Genomic DNA, 20,919 nt, shown 5'->3' on the forward strand with positions numbered 1-20,919 from the left:
ATGGTTTATAGTAATGAATTGATTACCTCCTGCCTTCCAACATCATAGAAATCAATAATGAAAAAAATTATATTCCAAATAAACAATCCTCATTCCTCTCTCATACACGAATGCAACTATTTTACGTAATAAAACAATATTAACTGGAAATCCATATTCGTTCTGATACCTCAGAAAATACTGAACTAACTGCCTAAGTGACATATGACATACTGGCTTACCATGTAAAAGAACTTGACTTCGTTTCAAATTTTCAATATGCCATTTAATAAAACACGATTTACTTTTACAGCTGCTCCTAGTCAAAAGTTGTATGAAAAAGAGTAGCTTGAGTGACTTGAGTTAACGATAAGTAAGAACACGGTGTACGAGTAACACGATCTTAGCCTTCAAGTCATTCATGTATTATATAATGTATACAAGTTCTATAATGTACTTTCATTAATTATCTGTTCAAGAATAATCATGTTTTTCGAAAATAATAAAAAAAAATTACATAAAACATTTGTTGTTATCAGGCACAGTGATTAGATAGCTCTGTCTTCTGAGAAATGAGTGAAATTGAATATGCAATGACTCGATCGTTTGAGAATAATGCAACTTTGTTGAAATAAATATGGTAATTGGACAAAGGTGAAGAACGGACAGTGCTAAATATAATTAAACAGCATTCTAAATTTTAATATCGATAAATAGCGTATACATTCACTAAGATAAAATATATTGATTCTAATGTGTATAATAATATTGACGTATGATTACTTGGAAGGTCATAAACTTTTCCTTGCCATTACTATACAATAATTGATTATAATTTTTAGCGCATAATCAACAATAATTAGGGTATTTCAAGTTTTGTCTTATCTCTTCATGGGATTAATATTTACAAGATGCTATTCGATGAGCTTGTGAAGTAGAGTACATTTATAAACTACTTCGATGATCAAGATTGTTCAAAGAGGTGCTTGAAAAGTGGGTGACAATTAATTTTCATTTTGTTAAAATACATTCAATCTCACTCGATGCATGGGGCACAGTGAATAGAAATAATTGTCTTTACAGAATTGTACTACAACTGCATGAAAAAAATTGTAATTGACAATGTTTTTTAGCCTTCAATTTTAAAATCATATAACGCTCTGATGATGTATTATTGTCAACAAACTGGACGTAAGATGAATGAACAGTATAAACAAAATGCATAAAACATCATGTAAATAATGTGACGGAATGAAAATTCAGACTATATACTTTCACTATTTAATGTTACCAACTTCAATAAAATCTCAACGTGTAAGGAGGATAACGAGACAAAAAGTTTTAAATCAACTGAGAAATAATTCAAAGAATTATTCACGATCTCTTGAAGATTTAAATGTATAGGAACATATTGTAACCCAGATATATTCCCAAGCGTAATTGTATCGAATGACATGCTTTTTCATTCGACTTGATCTTGAGAAAATTTTGGGATATCACCTAATAATAAACAAGTAAAATGTTTCGCTAGCTTCGGTCATCGATTGAATAAAGTAATAAAAATATTCAGAATGCTAAGACATCAACTTTTCAGATCAACACCCTATGTACAGTTACATGTCTATGAGCAACTTCTACTCTTTTATACGTTCGCCTGCTTTAAAGTACAAAAATATTTTCGTCATCTTGATTAACAACATCGATGATACAGCCTGAGTTATCTAGTACATACTTTATCCTTCATACAATTCCTAGCTCGTTTTTAGCAAAGTCCTAATACAAATATCTTTAAACAATTTCAATGCCTAAAGTTACGAATACTTATTTAAATGGCCAAAATAATTTTCAAATCGTAAGGAAATAAAAATACAAGTCATAATGTCTATCATTGAGATGTACCTGCACGTTACAACTTATTGTACATCAAACTTAAGTTCTCTGAAATATTATATTACTTTAAATTTAATAATAGAACTGTCTAATTATTTAAACGTGTTTTTGTGAAATTATGTGCACTATGTATATAATTAAAACTTCGGCACAAGCTTAATGTCTCTTCGTTTAATACTTGGTATTTTAAAGATTCTACCAGTCATTAGCAAGTATTGGAAACAAGAAAAGAAAGAAATCACACGATATCCATTCATGAATATAAAATTGTATCGAGATAGATAAATTTTCATTATATTGTTTGATCCTATTTAACTGCACCAAGTGTTTCAAAAGCATTGCAATCAAACATTTCATAAAAATGTCGACTAAAGCCACTATGAAACACCAAGTATTTCCATAACTACTCACAACCGAACGAGGAGGCAAGCCTAAGCTTTGATAATCGAAATCAATAATCGATAGTGAGAAATAAACTACACTTTAATGAACTAGATCCTCGACTACCTTACTAATTGTGAATCACCAAACATATTATTTGCTGTTTCCCGTTATTATACACATATCGTATTAAAATAATAGGCACAATCGGCAATAGCAATGTTAACAAAAATGTAAGACCATAGCAATGCATGATAACAGCCATTACTGACAATAGATCATACAAATGAATTATTGCTACTGCTGATTAAACATCACGCACCTACTATTGAATGAATGAATTAATTAATTATTGCTACTGCTGATTGTACTATTATTCAAGTACTCCTTATTTCAACATAACACCTATAAGTAAACAATTTCACATGAAATTGTAGTGTTTTTAAATATAAATCAGAATAAGAATTGATGTAAAACTTTCGAGTTTCTGTTTACAATGAAACAACTATTCGGAAGAATATGAGAACATGTAAAATTACTGATACGAGAAAATAGTTTCATGACTAAATATTTCACGAGAATATTCCGTACCTCAATTAATTTCCTGTAACCTGTAGTGATTATTCAGAGTCATTACACAAACTGTATATTAATGATGATAAAAGCATAAGAATAAAAATACGGATGCAATCGGGCCAACTGTCAGTAAAGAGAGCACAGATACATGCAAGATAAATATAATTCACATCAGAGTTACTAACAGTGGCATATCGTTAACTATACAATTTATTTCCTGAATAAAACGTAAATGTTAAATATACTCGCAGGATTGATGTCATAAATTAACACACACAAGACAACTAGCAGGTTGAATCTATAATTTTGGTTCAAGTTGCAGTTTCTAGTATGCAGGAATATGACATAGTTTCAAAGATAAGGGTTTGCAGTTATTGAGAATCGACAAATATATCGTGACATATAAAACTTGACATCCCATTTAGAATTATTAACAACTGAATAAATATTGATTTTTAATATTATAATGTATTTTTCTAAACGACCCGTTCCTAGAGCGACTTCGATAAAAAAAAATCCTGAAAGTTTGGCGCTCTGGTGATTTTATACTTAACACCATCGTTGCTAGTTTCCAAATCGAGTTCATAAAGAAAAACCTTAATTATTGAAAATGGATATGTTCTACTATCTCGAAAGACCGGATGGCATCTTTTCGAGAAAGTCTTGTTCGATCACTGCTTCTAATTGATTGATATTCAATGTTTCATGTGAATCAGTCGATCTACGACTAAGTGCTGTAAAGAACGGGTACAGATCTTGTAACGAGCGAATGTTGTTCGATGCCAGTAGAAGTTCGCCAGGTGACGATGTCAACGGAGCAACCTCTCCACCATACTGTAATTTAATACGATGGAATTAAAGGCACTAGAAAATTCATTATTTTGTTCAAAGTGTAACTTTTTATCGTATGCAATAAATATTCAATTGTAGTATGTGTAGCATAGGAATCTCTTTCGTACTCGATCTGAAAGTTTATGACTAATAAAATACACACTTATAACTACATTTCATTTTAAACATAGATGAATAGCCCAGAATATACGAAAGCAATAAAGCATAAATCTAACGCTTTTAATAAAATTTAAAACAAACATGCAACCGTTTGAAGATAAGCACAGAGCACCTATTTTATTCGACCTGTATACATTGGACCGGTTCCAGATGTAGTCTAAGGAAACTTTATTTTTAAACCATGGGATAAGAGAAGGTGAGTTCGAAATGTCAGAACAGCAGGCTTTAAATTACAAGATTGTACTAGTCTTGCAGCCATTTCCAATTTGAGTAAAGACTGGAGACACGTGTTGAATATTAATATTAGTCTAATTTTGAGAGTTCATCTTGATAATTGTATTTATATTCAATACTAGGTCATGCAGGGGTAAGTTCGTATAATTCTGTTCATAAATGAAAACTTGAATGAAAATAACAATCGCATAATCAGAGACGGGATTAATTACTTTGTGGTTAAAATATTTCAATGTGAATGCCGACTCATTAAATGTCAAATCCAATATTTAAGTGCACCACGAGTCACATTTTATATAAATTTAGTTTTTCACAAGGTATCAAGCAAAGCTGTGTTAATCTCTCTCTATATCGGCTAAATCCTAGAGAAGCGATAATAAGAAAATGTTTACATCACATTCAATGAATTTCTTTGTTTCATTTCACTAGATCTGGAATCTTTAAGAATATTGGTATACTTTACAGTGTGCTGACAATTTGAGCGGACTATAAAGAATAACAAATAATATGCAGCTTTCTCAGTTTGATATTGTCAAACACTTCTACAACAGGATTTTAGTCCGTAACATAAAGAGTAATTATAATTTATAATTTTATTACTCTACCTATAAAATCGCCACAAAACATAACGCGGATTGCGAATTATTCAATCCCTAGTTTCACGTAACGGAGTCTCAAATATTAGAGAATTTTTTTCAGAAAAGCTGGATTTCACCGGTACTGTATAAAGCAATCGATATACCTATGTGACTAAACTACGAATGAATAATAAAGGCACTGGACTTGCATACACATCAGATGACAGTGAATGATGAACAGAGTCAACGAGTCAGTGCAGAATTAACCGGCAGAATGAACGGACTCAAACACGTGTGTATGCTGATTTTGAGCATAAACGTGTCGACAACTATTTCTCGTAAGTCTGTGAGAAAAGATTAATTTTATGCTAATGAAAGGTTCTCGAATTGTTTGAAAGATTTTTGAAACAATCATCTTTCTTTTTTACTCAGTTGAATACCTGGCGTACAGAGTTTTCTTGTTGAATGCAAATATAATGTATGTATATTTAAAGGAACAATGCCAATAAGTACTATTTATAATTTTCATTGTTATGACTAGTGATTTTGCAGTAATGCAGAAAGCAAATAAATTATTAGTGTATTATAACTAATACTTCACGAGAGAATGACCTTGAATTTAAGTTGTGCGCTGTAATCTTTACTAGTCAGTATGCTGAAGATATTTTGCCACAACATTTTTGCAGTTTTGAACCCGATTCGGAAGTGCATTAGCAGAACTTTACTCGCTACTGTTATTGTAATATTCAAAAACTCTGTCACACTTTATTTGAAACTTTCTGAATGTATGGATAAAAAACTGTTTGTGAAAAATGAAGATGTAGCAAAGGGCATTTGCGTAACTAATATAGAACGGTTTGATATTTTTTTGTGTACCTCTAAAATATTGTATGATTATTCAGTAAAAATGAAACCTGTAGCAACGGGTGTAATGGCGCAGTTAATAAACAGGGCCATAATTGCTTAACTAGGCTTAATTGAGTCTACTTGATATTAATTGATGAGAATAAAACGAATATTGTGAATGAAGATGTAATAATAAATAATTATACAACGATAACATCACTTAAATCTGTCAAGTAATAACAAGCGTTAAGATTTCGTCAAGCGATAGATAGGCTAGATAAAATGCTGTTAAGTAATTAATCGATATTTACTAGTAGTGGGTCTCAAGTGTACCAAAGAAACATCTTTCCAACTATTTGAATACCTAATACTTTACTTAGGTAATAATACTTCGGTCAGGTACTGAAGTATGCGATAGTACCTAATCTAAAAGTGGCTTTTGTTTGCAGAATACGTAGATGATTCAGATTACGAGGACTATGGTGTGTACGATGAATTTCTATCGAATGATATCAGACCTATGCAACAACCTAAAAAACAAGTAGATACTACCCAAGATGATTTTTACATAATAAATGATTATGAGGAGGCAATATCTAAAAATGATATAAATAAAAATTATATACATGCTGCGAACGAGGAAATAGCTTTGGATCTAGAGAAAGACGAAGGATCCATACAAGTGATTAAACCGCCTTATCAACATCTCAAATGGTTACAATCACCAGAAAGAGTGTATCAATATACAAAACATAGAATACCTGGTTACGATTATCATGAGTTAGATTTCATGGGACATAAAAAACTAAATAAGTGTGATGCGAGATCTGTTTGGTCTCACTGCGTTTGTCAATTCACATGCTCTAACCCGAATGAAGTTGATTGTTACATGCCATGTATAAGTGGATGCGAGTGTAAAGAAGCATATGTATTTGACGAAAACTCACAACTATGTGTACCACTAGAAATGTGTCAATAGCAAGAAAATATAAACATTTATGAAAAATAAAACTGCTGAGTCAAAAATTTATAACATTGAGAATAATGAAACCTATTTTGTTGATGAGTTATTATTCTGTTCCAAACATTCCCTTTCATGTCATTCGCATAGAGTGAAAAATCATCAAACAAATGTAAGGCAACGCAATTCATAAAATACTGTTTATGACCTCAACTAGGTTTTCACAGTACTCTTTGATAAATGCTCACATGTTAGAATGATGAATACATACCTTAGTGTCCATAAGCCTTGCAATTCTGGTAATGTGAGGCACAAAATCTGTTTGACGCTCACCGTTCTGTATACTGTCTGATGCTGCATCACCCACAAATGCCCATCGATACCTAAGTATATCAAATATATTAATGAATAAGAGTATAAATAGGTAATTAAAGAAGCAGAATACTATTGAAGTATATATATATATATATGTATATATATATATTATACAATAACAATAATGCGTTAAATTTTTTTTGTTATACGAACATTTGAAACTGCGGAAGTCTGTGCGCAGGTAAGAGCAATGCGAGGTCCAACAGTTTAGCAGTAGCTAATTGTAGTTGTAGCCAGTGTGGGTGTCCGTGAGCTTGAAGACCATTACTGGCATTTACTGCCCATGAGGAATCCAATGCGGATAAAAGTTTAATGTGAGAGCTATATGAACAAAATTAAAAACAATTGCAATTTTTTAACTTCGTTGATAGTCAAAAATCACTAAAAGTAGCCAACGGTACATGAAATTTGGTTCGTATGAATGCATGTTATATGGTAAAAAGCCAGCCAAAATCATACAAGGACAACACAAAGTACAATTGAAATTCGTATTATTCCTGAAAGATACGTATGCAACATTATTATTATAGCAATTACATTATAACGGTAATGCTTCATGAAACCCACATATCAATGTTGTCGAAATATAGCACCGGAAATTAGAATAAGACGAACATGTTACACAAACTTTAGTGAATATTTGTTACAAGTCATTCGTGTATCAATCTCAGATTATAATAAGTTTTAGCCAAAAATAAAGACATGTGTAAAATCAAATGTAAAAAAAAAACCAACCGACTTGTACGATACGGAACATAGCATCGAAGAAATTTGTAAAATTAGAAGATTCAAAATTCAAGTGCCACATTCATAAATGCAAATGAATTTCACTCCTAATAGAATACTGCTTTCCTATTCATGCCTTGAGTATACTAAGCAATTCTGAATTTATCAATGTTACAGTTTATTTGTACCTGGGTCTAATTACCTGTTGTGTCGACTGTTGCCCAACACCAACCACCAAAATCATTGTCGCACCACAAATCCAACCATATCACGGATGCCAAAACAGAGCCAAAAACATCACGTTATTAGGAATCATTTTTGTTAGTGTGTGGAGTATGTCAGTGTATCTAAATATTAACAGTTAATATATCACCACTTGCAAATTTAGCTTGACAAGGTATAACTTTCGTTATATTTGTAAAAAAATTAATTAAAAAAAAAATATGGCAATGTTCTGTAGATTAGAGCTATTAAGAAACATTTAAACTTATTCAGCAGCAAGTAATCTAAGGATAGTTTGCATTATGGTTGTACAATAAGATTACAATTGTAAAATTACGAACCAACCATTGGTGAAAAGTATAGTAGCAATATATATAAGTATATTGCTGCATAAGAATTCACTACTGTAGCACAAGTTAAATATTACCAACACCAAATTAGAAAAGCCTAAAGGCTCTGTCATTTGAAACGTAAATAAATTCCCAGCAATCACATAAGCAGAACTAAGTTAATTACATCCACACGTATTATTAGTCTGTCTAATGACAAATTAAGCGATTAGTTCCTGATCTGTTCTGGATGAGATGAAAATATAAATGAATTTAGGTTGTAATACTTATACATCGTTTAGAGTACTATAATCTTGAGATCTATTGAAGATGATCTCATCCACAATCAAGGATGTGCAAATTGGATGAAGCACATATCAAGTTTCTCAGACTTCAAGATAATTCTAATTGAATTTATACGTTTGTTAGTAGACGAAAATTTCATGGTGCACACAGATTTTATCGTGCATTGAATATATGATAAAGACATTGGCACGTGATTGACTCATAGATTGTACTGTGACAATTATTACACGAGAAAGTATTAGCAGGTACAACTTACGTGAATTCTTCAGTATCAGTATTCAACTCTTGTTCAATGTGTAAAAATACTTGAACCAGTTCACTGACAATAACAGGCCATAAGGACGTAGCATGATGAGGTGAAATTCGCAGTAACAATACTCTAAAGCACAGGAAAACTTGAGCCTGAATGGATGGGATCACCTGAGGAAGCCTTAAACTGTCGGCTAGACGTTCTGCATAGTGAAAAAAGTTGGTGAATTGTTAATAGTGTTACAGGTAGTACGTAATTGCTTCGCAATGGAACATTTACATTTATTACTTTTAATTACTTTTGATAATCTATACAATATGCGTTACCTTGAATTTCGGGCATATATTTGTGATATTGATCCATTTCACTGCAAAGAATAGCAAATGCCAAACGTTTTAGAAGTTGGGCTCTTTGCTCATATTCTTGTTCCTTAGAAGAAAATATGCTAATTCCACTACTTTGTGCCATTGATACTCTGTCTGCAAAGATAAATACACGATACTTAACTTCGTATTTTCCAATATTGAATAGCCAACAGTGGTATAAATTATCGTATGTATTCATGGATTTGTACAGCGAGTAGATCAATATAGAAGTATACGTACTCATTAGATCCCTGAATGTGGTGTTGTCATGTGTCATTAAATTGTCAATTATAGTTCTCCAATAGGGTAAACACGCTGGCGTCATTTGAAATAGCGCAGGATCGAGTAGTAAATCAAGAACATCTTTACGCCATGCTTTTCTAGTATACTGGTAGCCGGAAAGTGAGCTCAGTAGTTGTGAACAGGCAGTGAATGATGCAATATTTCTCATTCTGTAACAGTTATCACAATTGAACCTTGCCTTGCTCTAGTTACAAATTCATAAGTATCACCAAGGAGTGACGGTAAAGACTTCGTCTCCGTAATAAAAATCGACTGTTCATTGCAGCAAATTCATCAGAAATTTCAACGTACATGATAATCAAAATATAAACTCACGTATGATTTTTCAGATATGGTGTAATATTGTACATGAGATTGGTTAACAGTGTAACTACTCGCTCTTTCTCTTGGGATCCATAACTAACATCCAAAAGGGGTGCCAAAATTTCAGCTAAGACAGCCTGAGCCTGAACGCTGTAGGCAGTATTAGGCGGTGTACCAGGGGTAACTGAAATGTAATCACATGAAAAACAAAAGAAACCAGTAAAGGAGCGACCTTGTCTTGGGCAAAAAATATTTCAGGGATGATTATTCTTGATCAATCACCTTCAGACACTCCTTCCGCAACCTCTAAAACATCTTCTCGCACAGCTAAATTTCGTCTTAGCCATGTTGTTTGCTCTAGACATGCTCCGGCTATTTGAGAGCATGATTCCACCAGCTGTAAAAAAATAAAAATACACAATGAAACGCGATAAGAAGGAACAAAGTTTTCCTGACATCTTTTTAAGTCTCGGAAGAGATTCACTTGGATAATGCGTAACGAATTTAACTTAAACGTACCTTAGCTGTGATATCTTGTAGATCACGAATATCTTTTTTCTCTTGCATAGGCGGACATTTTTGTATATACTCATTTAATATCGCGAGTAACAGGAACTGCGCAGGTGCAGTTAATGCAAGACTATCTTTGAGTAGTCCAAGTAAAGATGCCCACGATTCAACAAGAGATTGTGATGTATTACTCTGCATGTAAACGTACAACAATTCCAAGACCGATACTTCCAGAGAGAAATCTTGTTTTACGCCGTGAATCGGTGGTGGAGATTTGACTAATTGGTGCACAGTGCGTACAAGTGTATCAATAGGCATAACACGAATAGCGCTGACTAGATGGACCATCACTTGTTGGTTTGGACAGGCTTCAGGTAAGACCTACACAAATCAATCGTCAATACTTTGATAAAACGTATTACATTAAATGGACTGCAAATATTTTCAAATTTTCATTGAAATTTGGACGTATTGTTTGAAAAGTGAACCTTTTTTGACGCAGCCGACGGTTGTCTTCTTTCATGCCACGCAACTGCAACTGCAGCCAGGAAATTAACACCATGATGAAACGAAATAGGAGATAAGAGTTCCAGTAGCTGATGTTTAACAACCCTGGGGCTACCCACGACACAACTTGCCTGTTCGCTGTCAATATACATTTGATTTAATAATTTGTTCGATTGTCATGTTGTTCTTTTTCATCTATATGTCTTGTAAACTCGATTTAAGTTTAGCAGAAAACTTACTTATCCTTAGTGACAAGTACTGCTTGCCACAAAGCTGAAAGAGAAGCTATTATTCTTGGTAAATGACTCAAAGCTGTTCTTCTTGCATGTAAGTGTTGTTCACTCAATCCAGCCTTATCCTTTCCACTGGCTATTTCCTGAAAAACAAAAAGGCCGGTTGTATTCATTATGCAATATTGAAATTTTGAATCTCTGTAGATCAATATAACTTGCTCAACAAAGTTATGGTACTATTCTACTTTATGTAATGCAAAGGATGAATTCAAATCATTATATTAGATTTACTACTCACAGGTGAAAGTGGGCTGGGCATGAACACATGGATAAGATTATTGAATATTTGCCCAGGATTTGCTCCAGGAATTCCGGTTTGAACAGTTCCACTCAGCGGCTGATTAAACGAATACCCAAGTTGCTGCGAGTTATCAAGTAAGCAGTAATGAAGTAGAAAAGTCAACGCTTCCAAATGAGTAACAGTGTAATCTGCCGGTAAGCAGCATTCGACAGTAGTTATATCTTTCAATTTTAAAGTGAGTGCCGCCTCTTCACTGACGTAATAAGATGCTAGATGTTCTATATTATAACAAAGCTGGTGAATTACAGATGTCACAATTTGCGTGAGAGATGATCCCATAAATGGAAGGCTAGATGTGACCAGCGTTGTCCAATGCTGATGTAAATGCCTCATGTGATCCTACAGAGAAATAATCAGAACGAGAACTCGTGTAAAATATTTACTTAACAGAGCAAGAAAGTGGCAATGACTACAATTCGGAAACAAACTTATATAATTGAGAAATGAGGAATGCTAACCAATTGCAAGGCGCTCAATATACTGGCTAAGAACATTGGCTGCTGAGGTAATGGTGCTCCAGGTATATATTTAAGTGCACTGCCAGTTAAATTTGGTGCATTTCGAGTTGGTGTAGAAGGAGTTGGTTGAGTTGGAGTAACCTCTTCCCCTTTCTGCACACCACATTGATGCTCAAGCATAATTAGAGCTAACAAAAGCCTGAAAATATACAAATTTAAATATTATAGGTCAACATTTTTTTATTTCGTGTATCATAGGATACTGCCACCAACCTTAGTAATTGTATTTGAAAGGCTTCGGTATGATCACTAGCTCTGTATTTACATTTGTTTACGTAAGTGTCAGTCACAGGGTCATTAAACAATACTATTTCTTCAGTGAAAGTAAAAATATCTTCATTTTCTTTCTGGGCATTTTTCATATTTAGGACGCTTGATACCAAGCAATGAAGAGCGACCTTTTGAACCTTACATTTCGCCAATAAGTCAACTATGTAACAACTAAATCCTTTTCCAGAATCTCGAACAATGGCAATAAGTTCAGAGAATATAAGCATTAAAAGCTCTGCGCTTGCTAACTGAACCTATATTTGATAGAAAAATAATCATAACAATTAGTTTATCTTGATTCTATTTGAAGGTAGTGTATTAAGGTATTGTAAAAAGCAAGTCACAGTAATGAATCGTATACAAAAATTTACCTGTCTATTTCCAGCAATCTCCTCCTGGGTCAGTCTCATTTGTCCTAAATTGGGATAATAACTTCTGGCAAAGTATAAGCAAACACTAATCAAAACCTCCAAGTACATGCTACTTCTATACGCTGCTACAAACTCGCTGTTCGCTATGTCTCCATGAAAGTTTCGACCAAATACACTTTTCCTATGTCTTGCTAATAAATTTAGTAGTGCTGTACATTTTGTGGTATTTGCAATACCGGTTGTCGCTGCCGAGCACAAGAACATTCTTGTATTTGTTAAAAGTTCGTTTCTTAGAGTACGCAATGCATAAAGCGTTCTCGTTGAGTCATAAACTCCGCAGTAAAGCAGCATATGAGAGTGAAGATTGTGAACGCCGACACCAGAAGTGCGTCTAGAGTTTGTATCAAGTTGTACCGATGCATCTGACTGTAATAATACATAAATATTTGAAACTTTGATAATATGAAATTCTCGGGTTTTATACTGTCCATTGCTCTGTATTTCACAGGTAAGAACTTAATTTTGATAATCTATACTCACAGGCTTAACTGGCTCCATAACATCACACTGTAGCAATACTTTGTCAATAACTTCGTTAAGAATATCTTCAACAATACTGACACCACTGGAATTGCTGAAATACTCTTCAGCAGTAGTACTTAGTTCCAACTCACACTCTTCATCTCCCATTGTCCAGCTAGGAACTTCAGCTGTTGCTTCAAAGCTTCCCGGAACATCATGTGTTTCATAGCTTGTTGAAAATTCATTTGTACTCTGGTATCTACCAGTCATTATTGTGCCGGCAACTTCTTTGGAGCTACCAGGAATTAACATTCCTTTTTTCGGTTTTTGTACTTTGTTTGTTCTTTCAGGACTACTGGAATCAAAACTATTCGTAATAGAGTCTAATGACGATCCAACATCGCCATTCGCTTTCTTCATTTCGTTTTTATCCTTAATTTTTAAGCTAGAATTGGCAGAATCGAACAAACTTTCATCCAAACTTGCAGTCGATCCTTTATTAAAGTCTTTCTTTTTGAACCTAGTAGCATTTTTTAAAAGTTCTGTTGTCAAACTAGATTTTTTAACACTTTGCAAAGACTCGTCTTCAGTCAAGGAGTCATTAGAATTTGCACTACAGTTCACTGACAACGGATTAACAAAAACGGATATGTTATTATTACCCGAAATACTTGGTGGTACCTCCAATTCTTTCATGAACTGATTCTTCTCCGTTATAAAATGACTACCTTTATCACCATTTGCCAACGTTGTCACAGCGAATATTCTCTTTGCCTTAACAGGATTTATCAATTTGACTTTTTTTTTACCCTTCTTCCACTTAGCATCATCTGTAGAATCGCTGACGTGATATATAACATTACCATCGACAGAACTGATAGCGTAAATCTTTGCAGCACCTTCAAAATCATCATGTGGCTCTGACTTTTCTTCAACCACGTCATTTTTAGTGAGTACTGTATTGCTATGTTGAATGCTAACGTGAAGTACGCTCATTCTACAAGTGGAAGGGTCCAGTAACATTGTCAGCACAGGATCAACAATACGTGAAATATCACCACGCAATAAGGAATGCAGCAACCAGGATTGCGCTTGAAGTTTCAGTGGCGAATTATACGCTAGTTGAAGATTATCTAACATTTTCAACAAAGATCTGTAATTACAAGACAATAAAAGCTGTCAGAACAAAATAATAACTATACTATTTCTATTTTTCTTAGATTTTTACATTTTGAAAAAATTATTTAAATGTTCAATACTGTGAACATACTTATCAAACGTCCTCAAGCATCCTCTTAATCTAGGATTAGTTTCAACATCTCGACCTAGATGCCATAGTGTTGCAAATCTGCTGAATGCTTCTATTCTTTTTTCCAGATTGTCACACGTCAGAGTTGTACCTATTATATCCTCAACAGCATCGCAGGAATTATGAAGTGCATGATGCAATTCGTGTAACAGTTCAACACAACGCATTCTGTATTCGTGAGCAGGCAGCTCCCCAAGATGATGCCATAAAGAATGAGCAAGCACCTTGAAAATTAAATCGACTTTTTTAGTTCAACCGACTTAACCAGAAATTCACTTAACAAGTTCAAGGTTCGAGCTGAGCTCAACTTACTTGAAACACGTTTGTATGTTGTTCTAAAATATTGATGTGCCATTCTTTCAACAAGGGAACCATCACAACTGTTGTTACTCCCTCTCCACTCTGAGGATGAGGCTTCACATCTCGTTGTGCTTTCAATAAAGCAATTAAATCCAATAAGGTTGCCATACTCGTTAATTGGAGTGACGGCTCTCTCCCCAACCAACAGGCGCAAACCACTAAGACTTTTAACCAGTTTGGCAGTACAACTTGCCCTTTAGGTTCTTCTTCTAGCAAAATGCCATCTCCCGGGAGACAATAGGTTGGAAATGTTGATAATTCAACCAACAAGCTTGACGCAATTTTCATCGCATCTTCCCATTCCGATCGTTTGATTGATCCATTTTTTAGTTGCAAGAAATTCAAGCATGTCATTTCAGTGTGCAAAGGTGTATCTTGACAAAAAAATCCGGAATCTTCTAAACTGAGTCTTGAAGTCAATAAAGATTCCAGGCGTATACTTCGTTCTTGGAAACTTTCTCTTGGAGAGACAATTACTAAATCTTCAAACATGTCGGAAACCGTTTTATCTTTAGTCAGTATTCTGTTACTCACCAATTTGACATAAAACAATTCATATTGTCTTAGGCATTTCTCCAACATTGAATTTTGCGCTTGCAAAGCAGGTGATGGACCTCTGTTCAACGATCCATTTGATCCGGTCAAACTTTTCCTCGATAAACTTTTAGGAGTCAAGTTTTCACTCTGAGGTGCTGAACTATTCAAGTTTGTCTCAGAGTAATCAATTTTTAGATTGTCCATACTTTTATTGCGGGCAATCAGTTTAATATCTTCACTCACCACTACAGATATGTTACTGCCATCTGCTTGAATAGTATAACTGTCGCTTAGCTTCGATGTACTTTTACTGCTTTTTTTCTTAGATTTTTTATCACTTTTTTTACCACTGCCACCAGAGTTTGCCCGTCTCCTTGGACTCGGACTTTTGTCCACTGCCAAATTATTGAGCATATCTGTTTTATTTAACTTACTATCCGACTGACTCTTTTCCAGCGGTATAGGAGTCAATGAACTGTCTGCAAGAGCTGTGTTAGGTGAACCCGGATTAAGCATTACTTCTAGCTTTGTTTCAGGCTCTATTTTGTCCACATGAGAAGTAGCTATGGTTGGTTGTACTCTGGATAAAATTTTAGCACACAAGCCAAGACTTTTGGCAATTTCATTAGGTGATAAGACATCGGTGTGGCAGGAAAGCTTGTTAATTACTTGGTAGAATAGGCCTGGTAGATGCTCGGATGGTGTATCTAAAGAGGCATCCAAAGACACTGTGTCTAGCAGAAACTCAGTTAAAATGCAAACCTCTATTAGATTAGGCATTCCACTACCGACCAGATTTACTCTATTCTCTTCAATCTCCTCCAGGCTTTTTACTCTTGCTGAGCAAGCTTTCTCAAACAAATATCCACAATGCACCCAAACATAAGATGGCTCCAACGTTGTAAATAGAAGATTCGCAGATTTCACTACCTCGTTCGATTTTACCGGTTTATCCGATTTTTTACATGCATTATAAAGTGTTCTGAAAGTATATTACACATGTTTCAGAGTAATTTCACTATAGTGAAAAGAGCCAATGTATTATGTCATACTGGTTCATCTTCAAGCAAATAACAAGTTGTTGTCATTCAAAAATACTATAACTCACCTGAATACTTCGTAGAGGATATCGTCTAGAATTACCGGACCAATGTCTGGTTTATCTAATAATGAGACTAGAATTCTGTATGGTTTTAAGTCCTGTGGGTTCTCCTTATACACAGTCCTAAGCGTAGATTTTATCGCTTGAATTAACATATCTTTGGAGAAGATATCAAAGTATGTTGCGGATGCTTCAGCTACTGCTGGATCAATTCTTTTTTTCAAAATGGACATGTTAACTTCCGTTCCCAAAAGCCAAGCAAAAAGTCGTCTGGAATACAAAGATTATTTTTGCACCACATAATTGACTAAGAAAACACTTTTTTGTGCGTGAATTTCGGAGAAACAAACTATTTCCAATCAATACCTGTTCAGGCTCATATCTCTTCGCAATATAGTGACTAGGGCAGCTGTTAGTAACAATACCATATCCTCTCGTATTAATTGGCTGTTATGAACTGGAAAGCCTACCAATAACAAATCAAGCGCACTTCGTTGTACTAAAACAGAACTATCCTGAACTCCAGCACATAAAGCAGCAACCTATCATAGAAAAGGAAAGAAGGAAATTGTCATAATACTGCCAAATTCGGTACAATCACGTACTAAAATATTTACTTTAGTTAAAACATTTGGAGCACACGGTAAATATATGAAATGATAATCTGTACTGTTTTATTAAATTTGTGCAGTTTTCAATATTAGTAGGATCAGAAAATATACTAGAACTACAGGACTCGAAAATTGAATTGACAATAATACTCGGAACTAATCTCTTAAAGCACTGAAATTTCTTACCATAATGTCGATGTTTGTACCCATGATATACAGCTGATCTTCCATGGATAATTTCCTATTGAAATGAGCCAGCACAAAAGATATCGCTGGTAAACGAATCCCAGAATTTGACGCCAAACAATCCCACAAACACGCATAGAAGTGTTCCGGTGAAACCCCATCGCAAACTTTTTCCAGAAGAGAATTTGTTCTAAAGACAATAAAAGAAATATCGTTGGTAAGTGGTCCAGTAGTCTGAGATAAATTATATAGACGAAACCAGGTTCTGACTATCTTAAGAACTACAGAAAACTACAGTGTTTTGAAGTGAATTTACCTATCGAAGTGGTCGGATCCTTCCTCAAGGCCCGGTAAAACACCGCTAAGAAACCCACTCAATCCAGGACGAAGTCTCTCTCCAAGAGGTACAAAATGTGTCTCGTAAACTGTCAATAATGATGGGCGAACATTCATTGCTGCATGACCCAGTAATGGAAAGAGTCCTGTGAAAAAAAAGGTCACAATAACCGTGTGAGAAATCATCATATTGTGACATTACATATTTCAAATGGTCACTGCGAACGGGATGATTATACTATACTATCGGAGTTGGATGCACTCATGTGTCAGAAACAATTGCTAAAGAGCAGAGATTATTTTTATCGTTGTTAAATGAGAGATCAAGTTCAAAGGTTTCAGGATAAACGATTACGAGAATGTGAATCAGGTACGCTTCTCAAGATATTTGATTGCCGACTACGTGACTGTGGCAAAATTTTCGAAATATTGTTTTCATAAATTGTTTTTATTTGGTTTGAAAGTGACATAAATTTATGCCAATTTAATGTATAACTGCATTTTTGTAGATATTATTTACATGTAGTTGTGATATTTCCGTGCAAATATACTTCGTCTTTTCATATCTGCAATCAATTGCATTTTTATTGCTATTAATGTTGACATTCCTAAATGAACAAACACTTTCATGCATGATTACAATCCACATTTAATGTACATGTATGTAGCCAACCAACTAGCTGCAATTGAATACAAGTGGACCAACTTACCAGCGCTGTATATGAAAAGTTCGTGACTGAGTCTGTTTGTTCCCATGCATTTGAAAATAATGTCGTACGTTTCCAGTGCTTTGAGATGAACACCTGAGGGAAGTGCAGGATGCATACATTGTGCTAGCCTTTTTGATATTTTTATCCTTCTCGGTATGACAGGAAACTTCATATGACTCAAAAGGACCTTATTCAGCTTTCCAAGAGCGGAAATAAGGTCAGCCCATTCGCTTGTGTATTCGAAATTTTTAAGGGCTTTATCCACTGCTGAAACATAGCTGAAAAATGAAGAATGAAATAATAATGGAAATTCATTTATTTGACACAGATAACAAAGGACCCACATTGAAAAGCTTACAGACTAAGTATAGATAAGCGGATGATGCATTTTTCACAGGTCTTAATCTCGTCCACTGTGTACTATGAGGATAGATAAAATCTAATCGGGTTCTGAGAATGCGTATATAATGTTATCACGCATTTTATCACTAAACTGATACTACTAACTTGCGGTGAATTGTGAAAAAAAAGATATAGAATTTGAGAAAACCATCGATCTATAAATATATAAATATAATATTGCATACAGACAATGTATGCATAATAATCATGTGTGATAAATGAGATCCAGACCAAGAATGAGTCATACGTCGGATAGAAGTGTTGATTACAATTGTTACAAGTATAACAAGTACCAGACGGAATTTGACATTTAACTCACACTGACTGTTTGGTAAGTGTGTTTTGCTGTATGTTTATGTAATTCAATACACATATCGTAATATATATTTTAAGGGTGCAAAAAATGTGATTAATACTTACACTCGATATTTTGAGTCTTTCATGAGATCGTACTCTTCCAAAGCTATTGAACCCATCTTCAGGCCTTTGTTGTCTTAGTAGAGTGGTTCGGAGATTAAATAGACCACACTATTTGTTTAGATTACATAATTTATAAAATTTATGAAACGAATATCTAGCCCGGAGGTCTCATTCTATACTGTTCTATTTCTTATCTTGTTATCCATCATGCACAGATAACAAGAAAACCAGACCAAATAGAATCACATTGATTTGTGACTGACTGAAAACAAAATTATTATGTGATGGTAAATTGTTTCCTATAAAAACTCTGAATACCGTCCGTATTAGCTTGCATTATCAATTCGTTATGCGTCTGTTCTTCAGGACTGAAGACTGAATGAAAATTTGTTGGCTACATAATAATGCTAATTACCTTTGTCACAGTCATAATCTCCTATGCAACACACTGACTTATTTTTGTGTGCAATACAAGTGTCGTTGCAGCATCAACTGATTTGAAACGGAACTTTGTACATGGTAGCGAAAAACGTGGTGTGACAAATATCATGCTAAACTAATTTTAAACAATCGATTTGTTTATACAGTATTGAATACTCAAACACCTATGTTTATCTATAATTTAGTTGCACAGTGAAATATATACTGTAAATGAATCCAAAGGCTCGATTTAATGGGAAAAATCATTTCCACGATTTGCGGTTTGAAATTGCAGATAAAATATTTCGGGGCAATGCGTATATTCACGTAATTACGTACATTCTATTATTATTTTGTAATAATAAAGGTTCTACACTAGTTACGTGGCAAATGTGTAGCCAAAACTCTAAGACTAAATTGAAGAAGAGCAACAAAAGACTGAACTTTGTTAAGTAACTGTCATCCGCATATTCTTCATCAATAAGAGGTTATCTTGAAGTGACACATGAGAAAATGACAAGGAACGAAGTTTCATTGTCTATTGAAGATTTTGAAACACTTGCCACCTCATAATTACTTGGTGTATTGTTTACCTTACATTGTTGACATTGCGCGATGCATATGCTGCTAAAGTACAGTACACAGAAAACTTCAATGCAGTTAATCGGGTTCCAAGTGACACGGAACTTGGGAAACCACAGTTCCTGTCAGTTCAGCACTAGTAGATTATGAAATGAACACTCGGCGACAGGTATATCAAATGAATATTGTATTATTTTTCTGGTGTATTCATAAAAAGAAATTTTATTTTCATCTATCTCTCTCATATGCCTTGGGCAAACTGACATATCTTCAGCTACGGAGGAAATTGTAATCATCCACAAACTATGACTAGTGTCATATAAAATTCACTACTGTGCTGAATGAACCTTAACGTAGAAACCCGAGCGTTGCCAGCGCCACACGTTGAGCAATTCGTGTATACGCACAGTCGATAAGACAGACACCTGAGTATTTTTATGAGTTCAGTTCTTACCATAAATCGGCGGCAAAATTTGAATGAGAGAATTTAGAGGATTTTTGAGGCCATGCTCGAACGGATCTGATTATCAGATTTTGATGATGGTATTTCAAATTCTATTCGTTTGCATTAAAGGTATTTTTATGTTCGGCAGAATCTTTCACAACCAAAATCTAAGTTTCTATGCTTTGGTTATTAGCAATTATACATGAATTTTTTATACATACACGCACCCGTTTTTTTTTTTTCACAATAACCTACTCGCTAATGTAAAATTACTTTTTGACGTGGAGATCGCAAACATTTTTGTAGACTAGATTATCGCCTGACAGTCCTAGAAAACTAAAATACACTGCTTATGTCGTTATTAAAATAAATATTAATCTGACGCCAAACCACCATCAGTGATACGTTGACTAAGGATATATTATCGAACCACATCATACAGTCTGTCCGTTGTGTCAATCAGTCAATTATACGATCGGAGTATTTTCCATCGTACATTACTGCTATTTGTTAAAAACTTGCCCCAGGGTGTAATCATGCATAAATTGAATGACGGAACGAACAAGCCTTAT

At 34.3% G+C, this 20,919-nt stretch overlaps 2 protein-coding genes across 8 annotated transcripts; one reads left to right on the plus strand and one right to left on the minus strand.

Annotated features, from left to right (window-relative positions):
* Nucleotides 1-482: 482 nt before the first annotated feature.
* LOC124298068 (protein dopey-1 homolog) lies at nucleotides 483-20,590 on the minus strand. Of its 5 annotated transcripts, none has more exons than XM_046749663.1 (26): nucleotides 19,914-20,590; nucleotides 18,901-19,008; nucleotides 18,079-18,356; nucleotides 17,349-17,514; nucleotides 17,033-17,222; nucleotides 16,602-16,777; nucleotides 16,242-16,505; nucleotides 14,549-16,115; nucleotides 14,198-14,460; nucleotides 12,946-14,080; nucleotides 12,406-12,831; nucleotides 11,978-12,288; nucleotides 11,705-11,903; nucleotides 11,184-11,585; nucleotides 10,892-11,028; nucleotides 10,634-10,790; nucleotides 10,155-10,526; nucleotides 9,918-10,032; nucleotides 9,648-9,819; nucleotides 9,270-9,481; nucleotides 8,991-9,143; nucleotides 8,671-8,866; nucleotides 7,760-7,771; nucleotides 6,985-7,152; nucleotides 6,728-6,839; nucleotides 483-3,660 (listed from the first exon to the last, which is right to left on the minus strand). In XM_046749663.1, exons 2-26 carry the CDS (start codon nucleotides 18,954-18,956, stop codon nucleotides 3,451-3,453), a joined length of 7,449 nt encoding a protein of 2,482 aa, XP_046605619.1. In that variant the 5' UTR covers nucleotides 18,957-19,008; nucleotides 19,914-20,590; the 3' UTR covers nucleotides 483-3,450. The 5 variants fall into 5 exon arrangements, with proteins under 5 accessions (XP_046605619.1, XP_046605610.1, XP_046605599.1 ...); XM_046749654.1 differs by having other exon boundaries at nucleotides 18,901-19,162; nucleotides 19,914-20,589; XM_046749643.1 differs by lacking the exon at nucleotides 19,914-20,590 and adding an exon at nucleotides 19,316-19,893 and having other exon boundaries at nucleotides 18,901-19,162.
* On the plus strand, nucleotides 4,051-6,521 carry LOC124298220 (uncharacterized). 3 transcript variants are annotated; one of them, XM_046749941.1, is made up of 4 exons: nucleotides 4,051-4,204; nucleotides 4,501-4,645; nucleotides 4,771-4,987; nucleotides 5,945-6,521. In XM_046749941.1, the coding sequence occupies exons 3-4, from the start codon at nucleotides 4,870-4,872 to the stop codon at nucleotides 6,472-6,474; spliced, it is 648 nt and encodes a 215-aa protein (XP_046605897.1). In that variant the 5' UTR covers nucleotides 4,051-4,204; nucleotides 4,501-4,645; nucleotides 4,771-4,869; the 3' UTR covers nucleotides 6,475-6,521. The 3 variants fall into 3 exon arrangements, with proteins under 3 accessions (XP_046605897.1, XP_046605907.1, XP_046605916.1); XM_046749951.1 differs by having other exon boundaries at nucleotides 4,057-4,204; nucleotides 4,537-4,645; XM_046749960.1 differs by lacking the exon at nucleotides 4,501-4,645 and having other exon boundaries at nucleotides 4,071-4,204.
* Nucleotides 20,591-20,919: the final 329 nt, after the last annotated feature.

Source organism: Neodiprion virginianus, chromosome 1, assembly GCF_021901495.1.
Source record: "Neodiprion virginianus isolate iyNeoVirg1 chromosome 1, iyNeoVirg1.1, whole genome shotgun sequence".
Lineage (NCBI taxonomy): Eukaryota > Metazoa > Arthropoda > Insecta > Hymenoptera > Diprionidae > Neodiprion > Neodiprion virginianus.